We start from the raw sequence: 20,752 nt of genomic DNA, 5'->3' as shown, positions 1-20,752 counted from the left end.
AAACAAAATAAAGCATAAAGAGAGCGCAACGTGTCTAACCAACTGTACCTCACGACTGAGACTCGACCACCCCATCCACACGCTACCTCCACTCTGGAATTCTGTGATCTCATTCACAAAATGGCTCACTGCTTGTCAAAAGAAATGGGGAGGGTGGACGCAAGGCAGGCCTGCTTCCCGTTTGAGGCTAATAAGGGGGGACGGACAATGCAGGACGAAGCAGGAGGGAGTGGAGATTCTGCTGCACGACGCACCCCCTCCTCTCCCAAAGACAACATGAAGGCCTTAAAGATAGATATACGCCAAAGCCTCACCACCATTGCAGACACAATGGATGCCATGAATAACAGGATGGATGCTATTGTTCACAAACTGGATGGGCACGAAGACCGCATCAAGGATACTGAGCATCGCATCTCTGATGTGGAAGACACCACCTCCGGGATGAATACCCAGGTGATGCAAATGGATAAGCTATAAAAAAAAGGAAGATTTGGAGGTGAGAAGTCGCAGAAACAATATCCGCGTCCTTGGTATACCAGAGAGTATCAACACGGCAGAATGGAGGACTACATTAAGCGACTGCTGACGGATACAATAGGTGCTGGCTCACTATCTCCCCACTTCATTGTCGAAAGGGCGCATCGGTCCCTTGGGCCTAGACCACCACCAGGTAGCACTCCCTGCCCCATAATAGCTTGCCTCTTGAACTATAGAGATTGCTGGAATATGATGGAAACAAATTCACAATTTATCCAGACTTCACAAGTGCAGTACAAGAGCAAAAACGCAAGTTTAACCCGGCCAAGCAGAAGTTGCACAAGGCCCAAATCGAATACGATCTGCTTTACCCCACAAAAGTACGGATCACGCACCAGGGAAAGCAGTCCTTCTTTTTCAACCCACAACAGGTGGATGACTTCCTGAAAAAATTAAAATGTCAGAACAATAACGCTTCTAGACCGGCGATGACACATGATGGACGTCCTGAAGACTCGGAATAAAAGTGCTGAAGACACCTAAACCCCCTTTGGGGACATGCACTATAGTATACCGGGCCTTGAGCCACTTAAGAGGAAGGTCCTGAAATGATTGATGGACTTGATATGTTTGATGGGGTACAAAAGCATAATCTATATTACACTGAGCACCCTCCCCCCGAGAGTAAAGTTCATATCAACAACCTACATCTTGGAGGGTGAGGAGGTAACGTGCTTGCCCCTGGATGTTCCCTCCAAAGGGTGTATATCCTAGGCTCTAGGGGAAGTTTATACCGCCGAAGTAACTTGTGCGTTTTGGGGTGTGGGGAGAGAGGAGGGAAAGAATGTTCTGGCATGTTTGGGATGCTTCAGTGGGAGGAGAGAGGGATTGTTTGGTTCATGACAGTTAGATTAACTAATAAGACACGGCGGGGCAGACAAAGGTGGTTTCAAATCCTCATGCGACATTCATTGATTTCCATGGTCACTTTTACTGTTATTATTTGTGTGGTTCTCGAATGGCTAACACAGCGCAATCCCATGGGCTAAATGTTCTCACCTGGAACATAAGGGGGCTGGGTGACCCTAGAAAACGCCAAAGGGTCTTGTCATATCTACATCGCCAATAGACTCACATAGTGATGCTTCAAGAAACCCATATCAACCCTAATCAGGCACACACCTTTGCATCTAAATGCGTGGCCCATCGTACCTTTTCATCCTACTCCTCATACTCTAGGGCAGAGGTCTTCAATCTGTGGGGCGCGACCCCCAGGGGGGTCGTAGAGTCTTTGGAAGGGGGTCGCAGATTCTGTCAGAGTGCAGTTCCTGGCTTGGGCTGATCGAGGGTGCTCACAGTAGAGGCCTAATTCGCACCGAGGTGTGAAAAACATCAAAGCCTCATTAACAAGTAAAAGGTCTTTTAAAGACCTGTCAAGTACTCAGGTGTGGCTGTGTGTGTGTGTCTCTGAAGCCGTTTCGAGCTGGGGAGGAGGGGAAGTGGGGGGTTGGAGGGGGGCTGGGGGAGTTGGCTGTAGTGTAGCCCTTTGAGGTCAATGGATATTGCGCGCCTGGAGCTGTGGGTCCGCAGGGAGGCACAGAGATGTCCTCCCATGATCGGGAAAGAAGGAAGAAGACGCAGAGAGATACTGACCCCCTCCCCCCCATGAGAGAGGCACAGAAAAGGTGGGTGGATGAATGATGGGTGAATGGATGGATGTGAGGATGAAGGATGGATGGATGTGTGAAAAAGTGGGTGGATGAATGATGAATGGATGGATGAAAGGGTGGATGGATGGATGGATGGATGGATGGATGGATGGATGGATGGATGGATGGATGGATGGCTGGATGAAAGGGTGGATGGATGGAAGGATGAAAGGGTAGATGGATGAAGGATGTATGGATGGATAAAAGGTTGCATGGATGAATGATGGATGGATGGATGGATGGATGGATGGATGGATGGATGGATGGATGGATGGATGGATGTGTAAAAAGATGGGTGGATGAATGATGGGTGAATGGATGGATAAAAGGGTGGGTGGATGAATGATGGATGTAAGGATGAAAGGGTGGATGGGTGAAGGATAGATGGATGAAGGATAGATGTATGGATGTAAGGATGAAAGGGTGGACGGATGAAGGATGAATGGATGGATGAAAGGGTGGATGAATGGATGGAAGGGTGGATGGATGGAAGGATGAAAGGTTGGACTGATGAAGTATGGATGGATGGAAGGGTGGATGGATGCATGGATGGATAAAAATTGCATGGATGAATGATGGATGCGTGAAAAGGTGGGGGGATGAATGGTGGGTGGATGGATGGATGCAAGGGTTGACGGATAAAGGATGGATGGATGGAAGGATGAAAGGGTAAATGGATGAAGGATGGATGTATGGATGTAAGGATGAAAGGGTGGATGGGTGAAGGATAGATGGATGAAGGATAGATGTATGGATGTAAGGATGAAAGGGTGGACGGATGAAGGATGGATGGATGGATGAAAGGGTGGATGGATGGAAGGATGAAAGGGTGGACAGATAAAGGATGAATGGATGTATGGATGGATAAAAGGTTGCATGGATGAATGATGCATGGGTGGATGTGTGAAAAGGTGGGGGGATGAATGATGGGTGGATGGATGGATGAAAGGGTGGGTGGATAAATGTATGGATGAATGGGTAGATGGATGAAGGATGGATGGGAGGATGAAAGGGTGGGTGATGTATGGATGGATACAAGGTTGCATGGATGAACGATGTATGGATGTGTGAAAAGGTGGGTGGATGAATGATGGGTGAATGGATGGAAGGGTGGATGGGTAAAGGATGGATGTATGGATGTAAAGATGAAAGGGTGGATGGATGAAGGATGGATGGATGAATGGATGGAAGGATGAAAGGATGGATGGATGTGTGAAAGTGTGGGTGGATGAATGGTGGATGGATGTGATGAGGTCTAATAGGCGCATTTATGGTTGTCAAAAGATGATGATGAGGAGTACCAGTTTCTAGAAACTTCTGTCGGAAGGGGGTCCTTACCCCTAAAAAGGTTTTACAAGGGGGTCTCGGCATCAAAAAGTTTGAAGACCTCTGCTCTAGGGGGATGGCCATACTCATTAAAAAGAACACTCCCTTTGTAGTCACGGGAACGGCCACTGACAGGCAGGGACGCTATTGCGTGGTGTGGGGTAGGCTAGGTCACGAATCTGTCACTTTGGCATGCTGCTATGGCCCTAATACTGATGCCCCGGAGTTTTTTATGGAACTATGTGGGAAGATACTCGAAATTGGATCCACTCACATCATATGGGCTGGAGATTTCAATGTGGTTCTAAATTCTGGTAAGGACAGGTCTAACCCCGCACCACACCACCATACTAAAGCACAGAAAACATTGCAAGACACAATGGAAGATGGAGAACTGCTAGACACATGGCGTCACTTACATCCCCAGGTTCTGGAAGGCACACACTTCATGGCACACCCTGCCTCCTGGGCACGACTAGATTAATGTCTTATTTCCAGAGGACTGGTGCCGGCATTACATTCATTCAGTCAGGCAGTTGGCCCGCACCTTCTCTGATCACTCCCCTGTTAGGATGGAGATATCGCCCATGGGAGACGCCATCCCACGCCCAAATTGGAGATTGTCGCCCCTTACGCTACTAGATGAGGTATTTCAGAGAGAGTTGGGCCAGGAAATTGAGAACTTCAGTGGATAGTGTTGAATCTGTGTGGGAGGCTTTTAAGGTTACAATGCGGGGTTCTGCATTTCGAAGAGTGGTGGCATCCTACGAGACATCCAACGCACCCTACAGACACTGGAAAGGGAAATTAGGGAAATAGAGAATAAACTTTCTAGGGGCATGGATGTGCTCTACAGAGCTAACTACGGGACAAACTCTAGGAATATGTTGAGACAGCTGACAGGGAGACTAAATATAGGGGAAAATATTGGGTAGCTAGACAATAAGATGAAAGAAAGAGACCAGGCAAGGCCCTAGCAGAGACCATACGCAAACCTAACTTCTCTAAATATGTACTGGAGAATGAGGGGCCAGGGGAAGTGGTGTACAGAGAGACTGCCGATATCCTCACCATATTTCTGACCCACTATTCTGCCTTATACACTTCAGGGAGAAAAGACACATTGGGCCTAGATAATTTCCTCTCTGATGTGGCACTGGGGTGGGTAGGAGACACACAGAGGGAATTTCTGAGTGCCTCATTTGAATTAGACAAAATTAGAGAACCTATTATGCAAATGCGATCAGGGAAATCACCTGGGTTGGATGGACTACCCATCGAATTTTACAAAGCATATATTGAAAGAGTCCCATTCTCCAAGAGGTCTTTGAAGATGCTTTGGAATAAGGTAAACTCCCCCCTCCATGAGAGAAGCACTCATCATTTCATTGCTTAAGCCTGGCAAGCTACCAACATTGTGTGACTCATACAGACCTTTGTCCCTTATAAACTGTGATGCCCAAATTCTTGTTAAAGTTATTGCTAATCGCCTGATGGACTTATGGAAAAAATGGTCCTCCCTGACCAATCAGGGTTTATCCCGGGACGGGCAACCACACAGTAACTTGCGCACACTCTTCACCATACTACATAATGTGGCTCCTGACTTGTCCTTGGCGGCGGTCTTCTTAGATGCCTCCAAGGCGTTTGATTCACTTGAATGGGACTATTCAGTAGGGGTTCTGCGATGCATGGGCTTCCCTCATGCATTTCTATCGTGGATCGGCTTGCTCTACAGCTTCCCATCTGCTAGGATAATGATCAATGGTCATGTATCAACTGCCTTCTGTCTCACAAGGGGTACCAGACAGGCTGCCCCATCTCTCCCCTCCTTTTTGCGCTTGCGATTGAACCTCTAGCTGCAAAGCTCTGGCAACAACACCAGGACAAGGCGCTAAAATATAATCTAAGCTAAATATTGATATCCCTATATGCCGAGGATGTCACTCTCTATGTCCGAGATCCCCAATCCAACCTCAATCCGCTTCTAAGAGTATCTATAAAAATTTGGTAAATTGTCAAGGATAAAGATCATTTGGGAAATGTTGGAAATATTTCCTCTCAAATCTGTGGCTGCAAGATTCCCCTTGGACTTTCTGTTGCAGTAGTGTGACTCAGACCTGAGATACTTAGGGATCCACATCTCTAGGGATCGCGAGGAGTTAATAAGACTCAATTATGGCACAGCCCTTGATTGTATTACTGATAAGGTGACCAGGTGGAATGCACTGCTCCTCTCTATGGTGGGGCGTGCCTCCCTGATAAAGATGGTAGTACTCCCGCAATTACTATATTTATTCCTCAATATTCCATATCACCAAGGTAGATACTTTTTTAAAGCGTTAAAGTTGGAAATGATCAGACTGGTATGGGTTGGAAACAGCCAAGGTTGCAATGGAATGTACTTATTAGGCCATACTCATCGGGGGGATTCGATGTCCCAGATTTTGCCCTATACCACACTTGCGCTTAAGCACATTATGCTTATTATTGGTTTCATCCCCCTCCGTATATGCCGCAGATTGCAGCAGAACATTGGATGGTGGTGTCAGGTCGTGCTTTTCTCTGAATACACAGGAGCAGAATGTCGCAGGTTCCCAATGCCCCACTAAGATTCCTCAGCCCCACGTATTTGGAAACGTGAAGACCAATGAAACCCCACAGGGGAAAGGGGATGGGACAGAGAAGAGACAGCCACACCTCGTCTGATTCGTTCACTCAGCTTCAGACTTCTTATATTCTTCTGCTACTTCTTTGCTTGAAAGGTAAGTAACTACTGCAAAAGAAATGCACACATTAAATGACTGTATACTAATGCAATTCTAATGTGACCTCTCTTCCTCCTACCTACCCTGCCTTGGTGTGACCTATGCTTCTCTTCTGTGGTTGATTTGTCTTTTGCTTTTGTGTGCTGTGAATAAAATACATTTATCGTTCTGTCCTCTACTTAACCTCTTGGCTGCTAATGACAAGGGTAACTCGTCATGCCCCTCCCATTCATTTCAATGGAAATCTCATTATATAGCCTCAGTGCCCTTAGCAGCCAAGTGGTTAATCTTAGTAATTTCTCTCTGCCTTTTCTTTTACAGATTGCTCACCTAAAAGATGCACAGCTGAAGGCATAACTCAATTATGTTGTGGTAAGTTTTATCTTTAACTCTACTGTCTTTCTTTGCCTATATTTTATCCTTCGCTTTGTTTTAATCTTCCTTGTTACCTCTCAAACAAAATGAGTGGGATTCAACTCAAGTTATATACACACAAAGTTACTTCACTTCATAATATCGCAGTGTCTCCACGATAAACCCACTACGTTCCTTTATTTAAGCCACTTGTTGATACTCAAAAAAGGAAATGAACTTGTGCTGACTCTAGACCTCAAAATGTTACGGTAGGGTCTCGCTCAGGAGCAGCACAACAAACAACTCTGAATTCATTCATGCGCATGCTCTAAAAACACTCTCTCTCTCCTCGGGGGTTGCGCATGCTCAAATACAAGTATTTTCAGATCAGTCTTACTTTTATGAACTCTGGCTCTCCGAATGCTTTTTCTCGGCAACTAAAGTAGTATAATGCCGGCGCGACAAAGTTTTCCCTATTCTAACTTCGCGACGCTTCCACTGGTACGTCCTTCTTCCCTGTGTAGTCCGGTGAAGTGCGCCACAGCACGGGCACAACACCTGGACCTGGATGATTGCCTTCAACAACTAGAGCACAAACCTGCTGCTCTAACTCTGGATCTCCGGTGGCCATCTTAGCAACTGCAATTGTGGTAAGTCTATTCTGTCTGCGCACTGTCTTTTCCTTTTTAAACCTCCTCCTCCTGTGGTCAGTGACATTAACTAAGAGCCTCTTTGCATGAGATCTAACAATCCTGACAGGTGGACCATGTTCCCCTTGAGGAAATTATATATTTTACACAACGACCTAGAGACAGAACACCTACAAATCTCACGGGTACAGTGACAGCCTGTTGCCAAATTCTGGTGATGCTTGGGGGAATGATGCTCTATTACCCCCTTCTCCCCCTGGTATATCACCCGCTCCTACCACTACTGCAAGAGAAGGGATTCCACCACTTACTTACAAGACTCAACATTTGAACGTGGGGAGACCTCTATTTTAGTGGTGAGTTTAAAACGCAGGAACAAATATTTATGGGTATGCAACCATCACCCTTAGACGTCTTCCTTTATTTGAGGCTCAGACAAGGGGTTAGACACGTCGACCCAGATATCCCACAAGAAAGCCCCACGCAAGCATTTTATTTATTTATTTTTAAAGTTTTATATAGGGCTAGCTTGACCAATGGGATTCAGAGCTCTTTACATATACACAGGAGAAAAAGGTTACATTACATAGCATGATCCAAGGAAGCAAAACATATATTAGCACAAAATTAATAATTAGCCAAACACAGTGGGAGATAAAGGCAAACGGTGGGGGAGGGAGACAAAATAAAGTAGGTGGTTGGGACAGTCCAGTAACCACCTATCCTTGGTGTACCACTGGAGGTCTATAGGCAGACTTCAGTCTTTTTTCCATGCACATCCAGTATCCGTGCCATTTTAGGGTCAGGCATGAGCAGAAGCAGAATGGCATCGAAGTGCTGATAGATTGCAGCCCTGACTCGCATAGACTCTCCTGGAGTTAGAATAGACTCTCCCGGAGTTAGAGCAGCATCAAGCTGGATCAGGAAAAGCACTGGCGATGAGCGAGCTCAAGGCCATACATCGCAATTCGAGGATCTATTGTCCCACGCGCATTCCGCCCATACGCTATTTTAGGGTCAGGCAAGTGCAGAGTGTTGTGTAATTGCAGCCAAGCCTTGCACAGGAGTCTTCAAAATCAGGGCAGGGTCAAATTGAGGACCGTTAGTTTTTTAACTTCATTTTTTTTCCCTTCCCTCATCCTAACCAAGTCGATGCTCGGTAGGCGGCTCGGTTGCTCAGAGGGGGTCCCGGGGATCATCACCATTTTTGTAGAGCATCGTCTTCGTCATCGTAGTCAGCTGCTGGGCGGAGTGCCAGGAAAAATTGGCTGCCACCACGGCTAACTCTTCCTTGCCGGAAAGTGAAGCAGGTTGCAGCAAAGCATAGACTGTCATCTCTACAGTGGTGTTGCCATGTGGGTGGACGTGCAGGCATTAACGGAGATTTTCACAAAAAAGTGATTCCTAGCCCCGGAGCTACTTTGCAGAGCTCTTGCTCAGCTCAAGCCCACTACATATGGTATTACAAGCTGATTCACTGGGACTTGTAGTCTCTAGACTTTACCATTCTATCCAAGCTCAACGAGATACTGTCCCTTGCCTGTCCGGCACATGCTGGAGCGCGGAGCTGGGCTTTGACATTACGGATGAACAGTAGGATTATTGTTGCCTACAAATGAATCAAGTCTCAGCTAGCAGTAGACTTCGTATTATACACTTCAAATTTTTACATAGACTTTATTACACCCCAGTTAGAATGTTTAAACATCAATTGAAAGAATCAGACCGCTGTCATATATGTAGAGCCGCAAGTGTGGATTTTTTTCATTTGGCCTGGGAATGTCCTGAGGTGTACGACTACTGGAAACAGGTATTTGAGGCCCTGACCCAGATGAAAGCCCTTCCACTAGAGGAAGACCCCTTGATGGCAATCCTAGGACATACAGCGCTGGTAGCGAGACCCCAGAGGTGCTTTGTTTCACTTGCCCTATTACTACCTAAAAGCTGTGTTGCTTGTAGGTGGGGAAGGGGCAGGTTGCTCAATTTTAAGGACTGGATCCCTGATCTTACCTACTGCCAGGATAAACTATGTATATATGCTGAGCTATTACCGGCGACTTCCCGCCTACGAAACAACTGGGAGCCCCTGAAGGCTTATTTAGCGGCTGCGATTCCAGACTCCACTGAGGACAATGCTATAGCAACACCAACATAGTCATCTGGACATGACCTGAGCATGTGAGTTAGCCCCAGTGGGCCTAATGGCAGGGGAGGTAATATGAGGGGCAAGGGTAGATGGGAAGATGAAGGGGGATATGAGACATGATGGCTAGGAAAGCACACCCACCACAGTATGGATTAACAATGCCTATGTTTATGTTAACACCTCCCTACTTAAATATCCTTGCATTGCAGAAGAACTGTTTAGTACAGGGACTGAGAGGGTACCAATGCGGAGGCCTGGTATGGAATCATGACGAGAACAACTGACCCATTTTTTAAAATTAATCCTGCACATTGCTTTATTATGCACAATATCATGGAATGTATTGAGCAATATCCAATACTGTATGATGAATGTATGTACGTACTTACCCGTCGAGAAAAGATTGTACCATGTTAAAAAAACCCAATAAATAAAGAGTTAAAAAATATATATATTTTAATAACAAAAAGAAACCAAAATACCAACAATCCAATAAGGGGAACCTGATATATGATTTTTACTGAAAAAAAGGTGTTAGTTGATGAGTCACCTGTGGGGCAAGCTGAATCCAAGTGAAGGCTCAACAATGGCAGGCTGCTCAGGATCTCGGTGCGATTGTCAGTGAAGTCAGAAAAGCTCCAAGTGGGTGAAGTCTGGAATCTGTGCCCAGGAAAGTTTGACGCTGATTGGCTTCAGCTTGGTGTCACTCTTGGTGAAGCCCCTTACATTTGGACTTAAAAACCTTTCTGAAAGTCAATGTCAGAGGGACGAACCAGAAAGTTTGTCCTGAATTGGCGATTCGACAATGACAGCTTCAGCTTAATAGTGAGCCAAGTTTTCCTCTGGTTTTCAAGAGAAGAAGTTGAAAAAATGTTTGCATCCCAGCTTTTGCAATTTGGGCATGATGAGTAGATAGTGGCACTTCTCTACAGGCCCCAGTACCTTAGGGACACCATTCAGGGGTAAGGATTCAAAATAGTAGAGGACACCTTGTGGGTCCAGGGACAGTTGGAAATTGTTCTTCTGGAAAATGGGCTTTTGCAGGTTTTTTGTCCCTGTAACTCAACAGGAGGCGAGCCACCTGACCCTTGGAGTCGAGTTCATGGACTTGGGTACAAGTGGGAGCAGGTCCAGCTGTTAGGGAACCTCACAGATCACAACAGCAGGTGCAGTCCTTCTGTCTTCCACAGGTCCAGCACTTTTTCTAAAGAGGGTACTGAAGGTGCTACGTTTATATCCAGTGCCAGTCAGTGGGTCAGGTAAACTCCTGGCACCCACTCACCCATGTGGTTAAAGTTCCCAGAGGTCACCATACACACTGCAGAATGTTTTGTGGGTTTTACTGTAAATTATCCCATAGTGTCCCTCTCTACCTAAACTCATCATGGCAAATCCTTTCTTCCCCTGTGCAGAGCTCTCTGTGCCCAGCCAGAGGTGTGTCTATGATTAGGGTAACCCCTCACTTATGGGCACCACAACCAGTTTGAGGGGCAGCAATAGAGAGGGTAGGCCCAGGTGTGAGCTACATCAACCTGTGACAAGGCAGTCATCCTTTGAAGTTAAATAACTTCCTCCTGGGCACAGCCCAGCTGGCCATCCTGTCAGGGTAAAGTCAATCACTCTCCATTTGTTTCAGCTCTGGGGGGTACTTCACACCTAATCAAGGAGCCATTCAGCTCCTGGATGACAGTCACCACTAGCAGAAAAGCACATTGGGCTCAGGCAGTAAAATTATATTTTTCTAAAATGAATATATTTTGTAAATAGTAAATAAAATCCGCCTATATAGATCTTATATTACTAATAGATGAGTTCTTGAAGCATTATCCAGCTACTCCCAAAACTGAATGTAAGCATTAGAAGGGGCTATAATGTAAACCAAGTGCTTCCCTATGCCAGCATTGCCACAATGCAAAACAACATTGGAGATTTTTCACTGCTAGCACATGTAAAACATGATATATACATGTCCTACTATTTCAATACCATGCACACTGCCCTATGGATATTTAGGGCCTACATTAGGTGTGATCTATAAATATTCTAAAAGGTGGTTTAGGTCTGACAAGAGGTTGATTTTACCAGGTTGAATTGACAGTTTAAAAACTGCAGGGGCTGGCCAAGAGACATGCTTTGCATTGTTACTTTAGTAGTGGCACAAATGTGCTGCAGTTTACCAGTGGCATTTTGTTTATAGGCCCTGGGTATACTTGTGTACTAGGAACTCATAGGTAAGCTACATATACTAATCAGGAGTGTAATCAATTTCAACATGCTTTTTAGTGTTCAAAACACATGGAGTGGGGCCTAGCAGTGTGTCATTCCTCAGAATCAAAATATCATCAGCATGAGTCCCAAGAAATGGGGGTGACCATACAAAAAGAGGTATTTCCCTACAAAAGGGAAACAGTGCAAAAAATAGTATACTTATCTTCAATATTTTGCTCCACAATATGTTTGTTACAACACTTTGACCTCAATATTATGGGTGGGCAATATTTTAGAGTTAATACTTCAGTAGAACACCATCTTTGAGACTGCAAAAAAACATTCTTTGGGTAATTATTTTAATTACTTTGTGGCAATGTGCAGCACAGTGGTCTGTGAAACAGGTGGTAAGCCCACTGAGCTGTCCTGTATACACCATGCATATGTTCTTCAAAGTTTAGGTATGTAGCCAACCTTATCAAAGGCTGATATGTAGAGCAAAAAAATGACAGTGGAATACGAAAGGGGCAAAGGTTGAGTTCTAACTCCTCACTGAGACGCCTCCTATTTTTTTTTACATAAAATGTTACAGTATGATTGTTGATAACGCCCACTGCAGTACCTCCTGAATCCCTCTCGCTGTCCCCTTATATCAGTATTTCTCTCACTGACTACCATCCAGTTAGCTCAGTTTTGACCTTGCTGTCTGCGTAGGAAACAATGCTGAGCCCATGCTGTCTAATGATGGCGGCGAGGGGGGGCATGTAGATGTTGAAAAGCAAAGGGCTGAGTGATGAGCCCGGGGGCACTCCGCAGTTGATGTCTGTGAGTTTGGAGAGGAAGGGAGGGAGTCTGATCCTCTGGATTCTGCCAGAGAGAAAGGATCGGATCCAGTCGAGGGCGGTTCCTTGCATCCCAGCATCGTGAAGTATGGCTGCGAGGGTGTGGAGAGAGACAGTGTCGAATGCTGCGGGTCAGAGTGTGTCTCTGGTTGAGTAGCATGCGGATGTCATCTGTGGCAGCAAGGAGAGTGGTCTCAGTTCTGTGGTTACTGCGGAATCTGGACTGGGAAGGGTCTAATATGGATTTTGCTTCGATGAAGATGGTCAGTTGGGCCTTCACAAGTCTTTCAGTGTCTTTGGCTGCGAACAGGAGGAGAGAGATAGGCCAACAGTTCTTCAGGTCCCTTGAGTCGGCCGTGGGCTTCTTGAGGAGGGGTTTAACTTCCACCCTCTTCCAGTCATCAGGGAAGATGCCGGATGTGAGGAAGGTGTTGATGGTCCTTCCTAGTTCGGGTGCGATGGTGGCTGTAGAACTGTGGAATATGTGAGGTGGGGAGGGGTCCGTGGGGGCTCCGGTGTGAGTCTTATACATGGTCGCGGTGATGTGTTCGATGGTTGCCGGCTTCCAGGTCGACATCCTTGGCTGATCGGCCACAATAAGGGGGAGGGTGCTGTCCCTCGTTGGCTCGCTGAAGTTGTTGTGGAGGTCCTTGATCTTACAGTAGAAGTATGTGCTGAGTTTGTCGCAGAGTTGCTGGGAGGGTATGATGTCCGTGGCTTCACTGGGTGGCTTTGTGAGCTGTTGAATGATGCTGAACAGTTCCTTGGCGTTGGTCGAGTTGGCCTGGATCTTGTCCTTTATGAAGGTTCATTTGGTGTCTCTTATGCATTAGTGGGATTCCTTCAGGTGTTCCTGTGGTTGTTTTGTGCTTGTGTGGTTTTCTGGCTGCACCAGGTTTTTTTTAGGCGTCTGCACGAGTGTCTGGATTCCTGTAGTTCTGTGGTGAACCATGCAGCATTTGGCAGGTGTTTCTTGGCGTGGTGTCAGAGGGGTGCGACTGTGACAGCGCAGCGGGCAATTCAGCGGCGTCCTGTGGCTGCGGAGTTGGGTCAGTGGTAGCGATCCAGGGGTCTTGGCACAGGGTGGTGTTGAGGAGTTCTTCAGTGATCTTGCTCCAGTTTCTTGCGGGGGTCGCGGGGCAGGTTTGGGTGTGGCGCTGATGTTGAAAGTGAAATGGAAGCAGTGGTGGTCTGTCCAGGGCGGCTGGGTTGTGTGGCTGAACCGGATGCTTGTTCCTCCCATGAACATAGGGTCCAGGGTGTGTCCAGCTCTGTGCGTGGGTTTGTCGACCAGCTGCTTCAGTCCGAGGTCGGCAAGGCTGTCGAGGAGAGTGGTGGAGTGGGGGTCACTGTGATGTCAAGTTGGAAGTTGAGGTCCCCGAGGAGGATGTAGTCAAGTGAGGCAATGGCGTGAGGTGCGACGAGCTCGGCGATAGTGGTTGCGGACTGGGTGCGAGGGCCCGGTGGGATGTAGATGAGGGTGCCGCATAGCTTGGTCCTGGGACTGGCCTGGATCTGGAAGTGGAGGTGTTCTGTGTTAGAGTGGGGGTCGCTCGTGCTGGAGGTGGATAGTCGGAGGGGTGTCTTGTGTGCGATGGCGAGTCCTCTTTCTGGGTGGTGGAGGCGGTCTTTTCTCTGGAACTTGTAGCCATCTGGGATGGCAGTGGTGATGTTGAGCCAGAGGTGGGGCTGGTCCAGGTTTCTGTGAAGAAGGCCACGTCGGGCGAGAGGATATCGATCAGGTCCCAGATCTCTATGGCATGTCGGTGTAGGGGGCGCACATTGAGGAGGACGCAGGTCAGGGTGTTGGTGGTGTGTGCATCGGGCGGGCCTTCGGCGGTGGTGGTGGCCTTGTCGCTGGCGAAGGATCTGTGGCAGGCTCTGCACGAGAACTCTCCCTGGGTGGTGTTTGGGGTGGTTCTTACGCAGCCGATGTGTCTTCCGGGTTGAGTACGTTGAGGGTGGTAGAATCGTAGTGGTGGGTCATGGGAGGGCCGGGGTTCCTGGTGCTGGTCCCGTCTGGGGCACGGACGGGCGCAGACGGGCTTGCCTTTGGCACACCAGCGGCGCGACTGCGCAGCTGTCTGCATTATGTAGGGGAGGGGAGGGGCGCTCAGCTGGGAGGCGGGAAAACGGGAGAGAGGAGAGGGGTGGGGCCGTATAGCAGAGACGGAAGCATGGGACGGGGACGGCGAGTATAGGCAGAAAATAAGAAGGAGTCACGATACACAGCAGGTGAAGCAGGAAAATAACAGAATGAAAGGGCTCAACATTGTAACAATGTTGACACAGGAATAACAGCACAATTAAATTAAAAAATAAAACAGAGAGCAGTACTTAGGCAGCAAGAGACTCAAAAACATGAGTCTGGGGCACAGAGGCAGCAGCTTATCCCAGGAGCTGTCAGGGAGAGTGCAGGCCTGTGACCGAGGTCAAGGCTGTATGGATGGATGGACAAACGCATGTTTGTATGTGTTTATTGGTGGAAGGATGGGTTGGGTGTACTTCTAGATGGATAAGTGGATAGATAGTCTGGAAGAAAGGAAGGATGCATCAGAAAAGACTGATCATGAAAGCGGGTTCTAAAAGAAATGATGGATCAATAAGAAAGGATAAGTTAGGAAAGACGGAAGGATCCCTTGGAAGAAAGGAGGTATTTGAGAGGAAAGGAAAAGGTGAGAAAGTCAAGGAAAGAAGATAATAAAAGCATGAAATTTAGAAGTTAGGTACCACAGCTTAAATGCGCTCACAGGTTTGTTGAGCATAGCCACATTCAGGAAAATGTCATCACTCAATATTCTAACAACGTGATCAAGAGCAATGTAGTATGTGTTTGTGTGAGTATGAATATGGAGGTCCTAGCCACATCATTCTGGATTTTTTCATGGACAAAAAGTCAAGAAAAACTACATTACTTGATATGAGCAGTGCATTAGAATGTTTGATTTAAAGTAATCTGTGTTGATTATTTGTTCTCTAGCTTTCCTAATACATCTGTGTTATCTCTTGCAAACAATCTGAAAATTATTCTAGGTAGCATTCTAGTCCCACTCAAAACTCATATACATTCTTAACGATTTTAAAGGAAACAAAAACTCCTAGGTTGGGGGTAATATGTGAACAGGAGGTTTCCCGAATGAAATTTCTACCAGTACCTTGAAGATGCCCATAGAACTAATAGATGAAATTGCACATGTTCTCTACAGCTCTATGTTTTGCGGATTTGACAAACATGATCACATCTCTCAAAGCCATGTCCTATGAAGATGAAGTATTACCCTCAACCTTCATCAAAACTCACTCTGGGAAAGCTCTCTTACCTATACTCACCAGGCATCTTCTCGAAAGCTCATGAGACAGGGCAGATCCTCCTACGTGTTAAGAAACCTGCTCTAGACACTCACAACATCACCAACTAGCTGCCCATCACTCACTTACTCTTCATTCACAAGATCCTTGAAGAAGCAATCTACATTCAACTCCAAGATCACATCAGTGCTAACTGTCACCTGCTTAGCTATCAAACTACTTTCAAATCATGCTGCAGCATGCAGACAGCTACCTAACACATGATAGACAATGCTCTCCCAACAATATATGAAGCTGGCCCCCTTCCTTATGATATATCTAACTTATACCTTTGTTCTCACTTGGCCACTCACAGGCCCCAAAAGATACCTATCAATCTGGTTCCATGTAGTCTCTTCTCATTGTCAACTTCTATATTGTGGGTTTTAGGGCTCTACTCACAGATAACAGCATCAAAATTCACCAATGGGAATAACCCTGCAATGGAGCATCTTATAGCAATACATAGAGATACATTGTCCCAAAATGTTAAGATACGGTCCCCTTCCATACCTCTATCAAAAGGATAGGAGGGGCGAATCAGAGACCAGGCTCCGATGATTTAGAAGACCCAAATCAACATTCTGGTATTTGAAAAAGTCCAGTATTTTACACATGAGAATAACAGTACGATTCCACCAGGCCCCATCTCATCATTTTATCATATGCAAGAGAATATAATATACAGCTGGATTCTGAAGTACAATGCTGTATATTGTATTGATTTGACTCTCTTTCAAATGCCTGCAATTGTACCTTATGAACTGTAACAATTACATGTTCTGGCTATGCAAAATGGTTAAATAGAGTTGCTAAAACCGACAAGAAAATGAAGAATGGCCAACACATTAGAAATAGTCCTGGGACTCTAAACTGACCTAAAACAGAAAACATTCATCTGAGGGATTGGCCTGGTATATGCTGTCCACTAATTAAAGTGGGCACCTTGCACCAGTCCAAACAACCCTTATGATGTATGAGGTCAGAGATAACCTTTAGAAAACTATCCTGGTGGTACGTCTGGAGAGCTGCCTCCCGGATAAATTTTGATGGAATGTAAAGCAGCTTGTTTTACTAGAATATCACCTCCTGAAATACTAAATGAAGGACAACCACATAGTAGATATATAAAAAATATGTTTTTATTAATATAACTCTCTCTACTATCCTTTACACAAGAATAAAACACAAAGCACACAATCTGAGATCAATAGAACAGTTGTAAGTAACACAATACAAAGTGGGCTCCCGGGGGAGACCAAACCATATACTAAAATGGTGGTATAACAACCATGACTTGACTAGACACAGTCTCTAGTACACGTAGAATAGCTACGGCCCAAGCAGCCCCCCAAGGTGATGACACAGGGAGCCCACGGAGGGCGGGTGAAGTCAGGAAACACGACTGCGTGCTCCGTACAACTCTATGGGAAAGTCGCGGTCGGAAAGTTAAAGTTTAAGGACCCTTCCAGGAGGACTTTGAGCAAACCCTTTGGAATTTAAGAGTTTGAAGAGCCACCCCACCCATTGATAGAGTAGTACCCGAGTTACCTATCCCAGGTGAGCTGGGTGCATAGGTCCAATTGGCGTCGGAAACTTCCATCGTTCTCACTGGAGAGCTGTGAAGAAGTACTGCTGCCGTGAAGGTTAAATGGGTCCGGTGGAAGCAAAGCTTGGATTCTGGAAGGAAAGTACCTGAAATCAGAGGGGACAGAGTCTGGGTCACTTCAGAGTGACATGGGGTTCGCTCGGGAGACGAATGGCCACCAATGTTGGGGGCTTCAGGTGTGAAGAAGGAATGCTGGACTCTGCTGCCACGAGGACCAGGAGATGTTGAGGATGACCAGGTGCCAGATGCGAGATGCCCCCAAAAAATGTCGAGTGCTGAGGGGCGGTGTCTGGCTGGAGCACCAACAAGCCTTGGCAAAAGCAACCCATGCAGGAAGGTCAGACAGGTTACGGTGTAGACCAGCAAGGTCCAGGGGACTCACCAAGCAATGGGGAGTCAGGGCATGTCTGGAGCAACTGGGAAAGCCTGCAGGAAATCAAGATGACACTCAGGAGGACCCACAGGCTGAATGACCAGGAGTCTTGAGGGGACCTCGAGCGATATTGCAAAGCACCAGCCCACGGAGCACTCGGTGCAAGGAGGCTGGAGTTCTTTGTTGAAAATACTGCTCAAGGTCCAGGCTATACGGAGTCTAATGCACAAGATCGGGAAATGCCAACAAGCATATGCAACTGCAAATGGGCAGGGTGCACAGGGATTCGGATTATGCAGTCCCCATGAGAAATACTGGCTTCGAACTCAGTGGGAAGGCAGATTGACCTCAGGGACCTTCGGAAACCCACCTCCTGTGTTGCTGGAATCCAGAGAAGCTCAGGAGCAGCAGACTGGTTAGTTGTGATTCAGTGCCTGCGAATGCAGAGGGGTGACTCCTTCACTCCAAGGGAGATTCTTCAGTTGTCTTAAGTGCAACACAGGTTCTGCACAGAGCCTGTATGGAGCAGAAGCACAAACTAAGCTTCAGACAGAAAGGGGATGAAGTCGAGCACATGCGAGGTTCAGCAACGTCCAGCGTGTCCAGACGGTCGAAGGTCAGTGGTTTCTTCTTGTAGAATCTTGTCCATGTAAAATCTAAAGTCTAACAGCCAGGTAGACCCCTTTGTACCCACCGGAGAGGGTTGGACAGATTCAGGGGACCCTCCAAGGGTAGGGGCAGGACACCCATGTCCTTTGTCCAGTTTGGTGCCAGAGCTCAACTATGCACAGGGACACCAAATATGGCGCCATTGCCAACTTTCAGGCACTCTCAGAGTGCACCCACCCAGCCCCAATACACTAAATCCTGTCTGGGAGGTGATCACAACTCCCTGTGATAGGATGCCTATCATGCTGCCTTCCTCTGCTCGAGCTTGGCTCAGCAGCAGGAGGGCAGAAATGTGTCTCTGGTTGGCAGCATCCATTTTGTGCTGTCTGGGTCGAGAAGGCTGGCACCGGTGAGACCAGTGGCCCATGAAGTTCGCTTCTGAAGGGTGGAATCATACATCCCACACCAGTTAAGGGTGAGGAGGTATGATTCCAGGTTATTTGATATGCAGCCGTTTTTGAGATAGCATTTACTGTGAGGTTATAATGCACCTCTACCTATATGTCCAGCTGAGTCACAGACAACCAGGGAGAATGGACCCCGAAGGCTGCAGAGAGGCTCTGCTCATGCAGGGGCACCCTCTCACATAAAACCCCCCAGCATCCTGCCTTCAGGATTGTTAAGGCCTGCTGTAGGGGTCACACATATGTTTTAAGTGTAATGACCAATAGATATAGTGAACCTATATCTAAAGTAAGTGGTGCAAGTACCATCTTACACAGGCAGCAGTAGCAGACCTAGAGTTCCATTTTGCATGGCCTCTCATGGGTGGCATAATACATGTTTCAGCCAAGGGGAAGCCTCTGGGGTACTTATGCCCTGGGTACATGTGTACAATATAATAGGGACTGATAAGGGTACCCCAGTATCCAATCTGACCCTGCCTGCAGGTAGGTCACCCCCCCAGTCGCCACACGGTCCTCCTGTGACGCTGTACCCCGGTCGCCGGGCTCCTGCCACCTGCCTACTGCTCCGTGAGCCCTCCTCCTAGGTCTCACCTGGAGAACAACAACGACAGCAACACCACCACCCTGCTGGACAACCTCGCCAACCTCGGTCTCAAGCAACTGGTGACCACCCCCACCCACTACGCCGGACACACACTCGACCCCGTCTTCTCATCCAGCAAGAACATCGCCTTCAGCCACGCCACCGGACTCCACTGGACGGACCACAGCTGCGTCCACTTCAGCTTCAGAAGGACCACGATCCGCCACCACCAGCAACAGGTTGCACGCAGAAGCTGGAACAAGATCACAGCCGACCAGCTCGCGACTTCCCTGAGCATGAAACCTCCCACCAGCGCAACAAACCCAAGCCAGGGAAGTGGATCAACAACTGCGCAGACGACCTCGCCCCTCTGGAGACCCCGCCTAGCAGACCCGGCAGCAAGAAAGCCCCATGGTTCACCGAAGAACTCAAGAGCTCCAAGAAGAACTGCCGAGCCCTCGAGAAAGCCTGGCGCAGAGACCCAACACGAACAACATGATTGCCCTCAAGCTCGCCACCCGAAAACACCACCAAGTGATCCACGCCACCAAGAAAACTGCATTCAAGGAACGACTGGACAACAACGCCCAAAACAGCAAGGAACTCTTCAACATTGTTAAAGAGCTCTCCAACCCCAACGCCGGAAACAACGACATCACCCCTTCGCAAGACCTCTGCAACTCCCTCGCCTCCTACTTCCACAACAAGATCGCGGACATACACAACAGCTTCAGCTCTCAACCGACAAACGCCATGACTGAACCACTGCCCCCCACCACCGCCCTCCGCGCCTGGACCCCGATCAGCACCGAAGACACCATCCGCACGATGAACTTCCTCCACTCCGGATCTCCGACCGACCCCTGCCCTCACCACGTCTTCAACAAGGCCGACGCTGTCATCGCACCCCACCTGCGGGACATCATCAACACCTCCTTCGACACCGCTACCTTCCCGGAGAGCTGGAAGCACGCCGAACTCAGTGCTCTACTAAAGAAGCCATCAGCCGACCCCACCGACCTCAAGAACTACCACCCCATCTCGCTGCTCCCGTTTCCTGCAAAAGTCATCGAGAAGACCGTCAACAAGCAGCTGGCCGCCTTCCTCGAGATGAACGGATCCCTCGACCTCTCGCAGTCTGGCTTCCGGGCCAACCACAGCACCAAGACCACCCTGATCCCAGCTACCGATGACATCCGAGCCCTGCAACATCCCCCGTCGCAGCCACATCTCCGAACACCTGAGAGATCTGCACTGGCTCCCGGTCAACAAGAGAATCA

The 20,752-nt window shown here is 47.7% G+C and overlaps 1 protein-coding gene across 1 annotated transcript in view; it reads left to right on the top strand.

Moving 5' to 3' along the window:
* The first annotated feature begins 207 nt into the window (after positions 1 to 207).
* LOC147727799 (uncharacterized) overlaps positions 208 to 20,752 on the top strand; it is a 57,902-nt gene continuing 37,357 nt past the window's right edge. Inside the window, exons 1-2 of the mRNA XM_086963688.1 lie at positions 208 to 456; positions 717 to 939. Of these exons, the coding sequence (XP_086819814.1) occupies positions 208 to 456; positions 717 to 939 (472 nt within the window). The remainder of the gene's footprint in view (positions 457 to 716; positions 940 to 20,752) is intronic.

This window comes from Lissotriton vulgaris, chromosome 3_1 (assembly GCF_964263255.1).
Source record: "Lissotriton vulgaris chromosome 3_1, aLisVul1.2, whole genome shotgun sequence".
NCBI classification, from domain to species: Eukaryota; Metazoa; Chordata; class Amphibia; order Caudata; family Salamandridae; genus Lissotriton; species Lissotriton vulgaris.
This window is presented reverse-complemented; position numbering and strand designations above follow the sequence as displayed.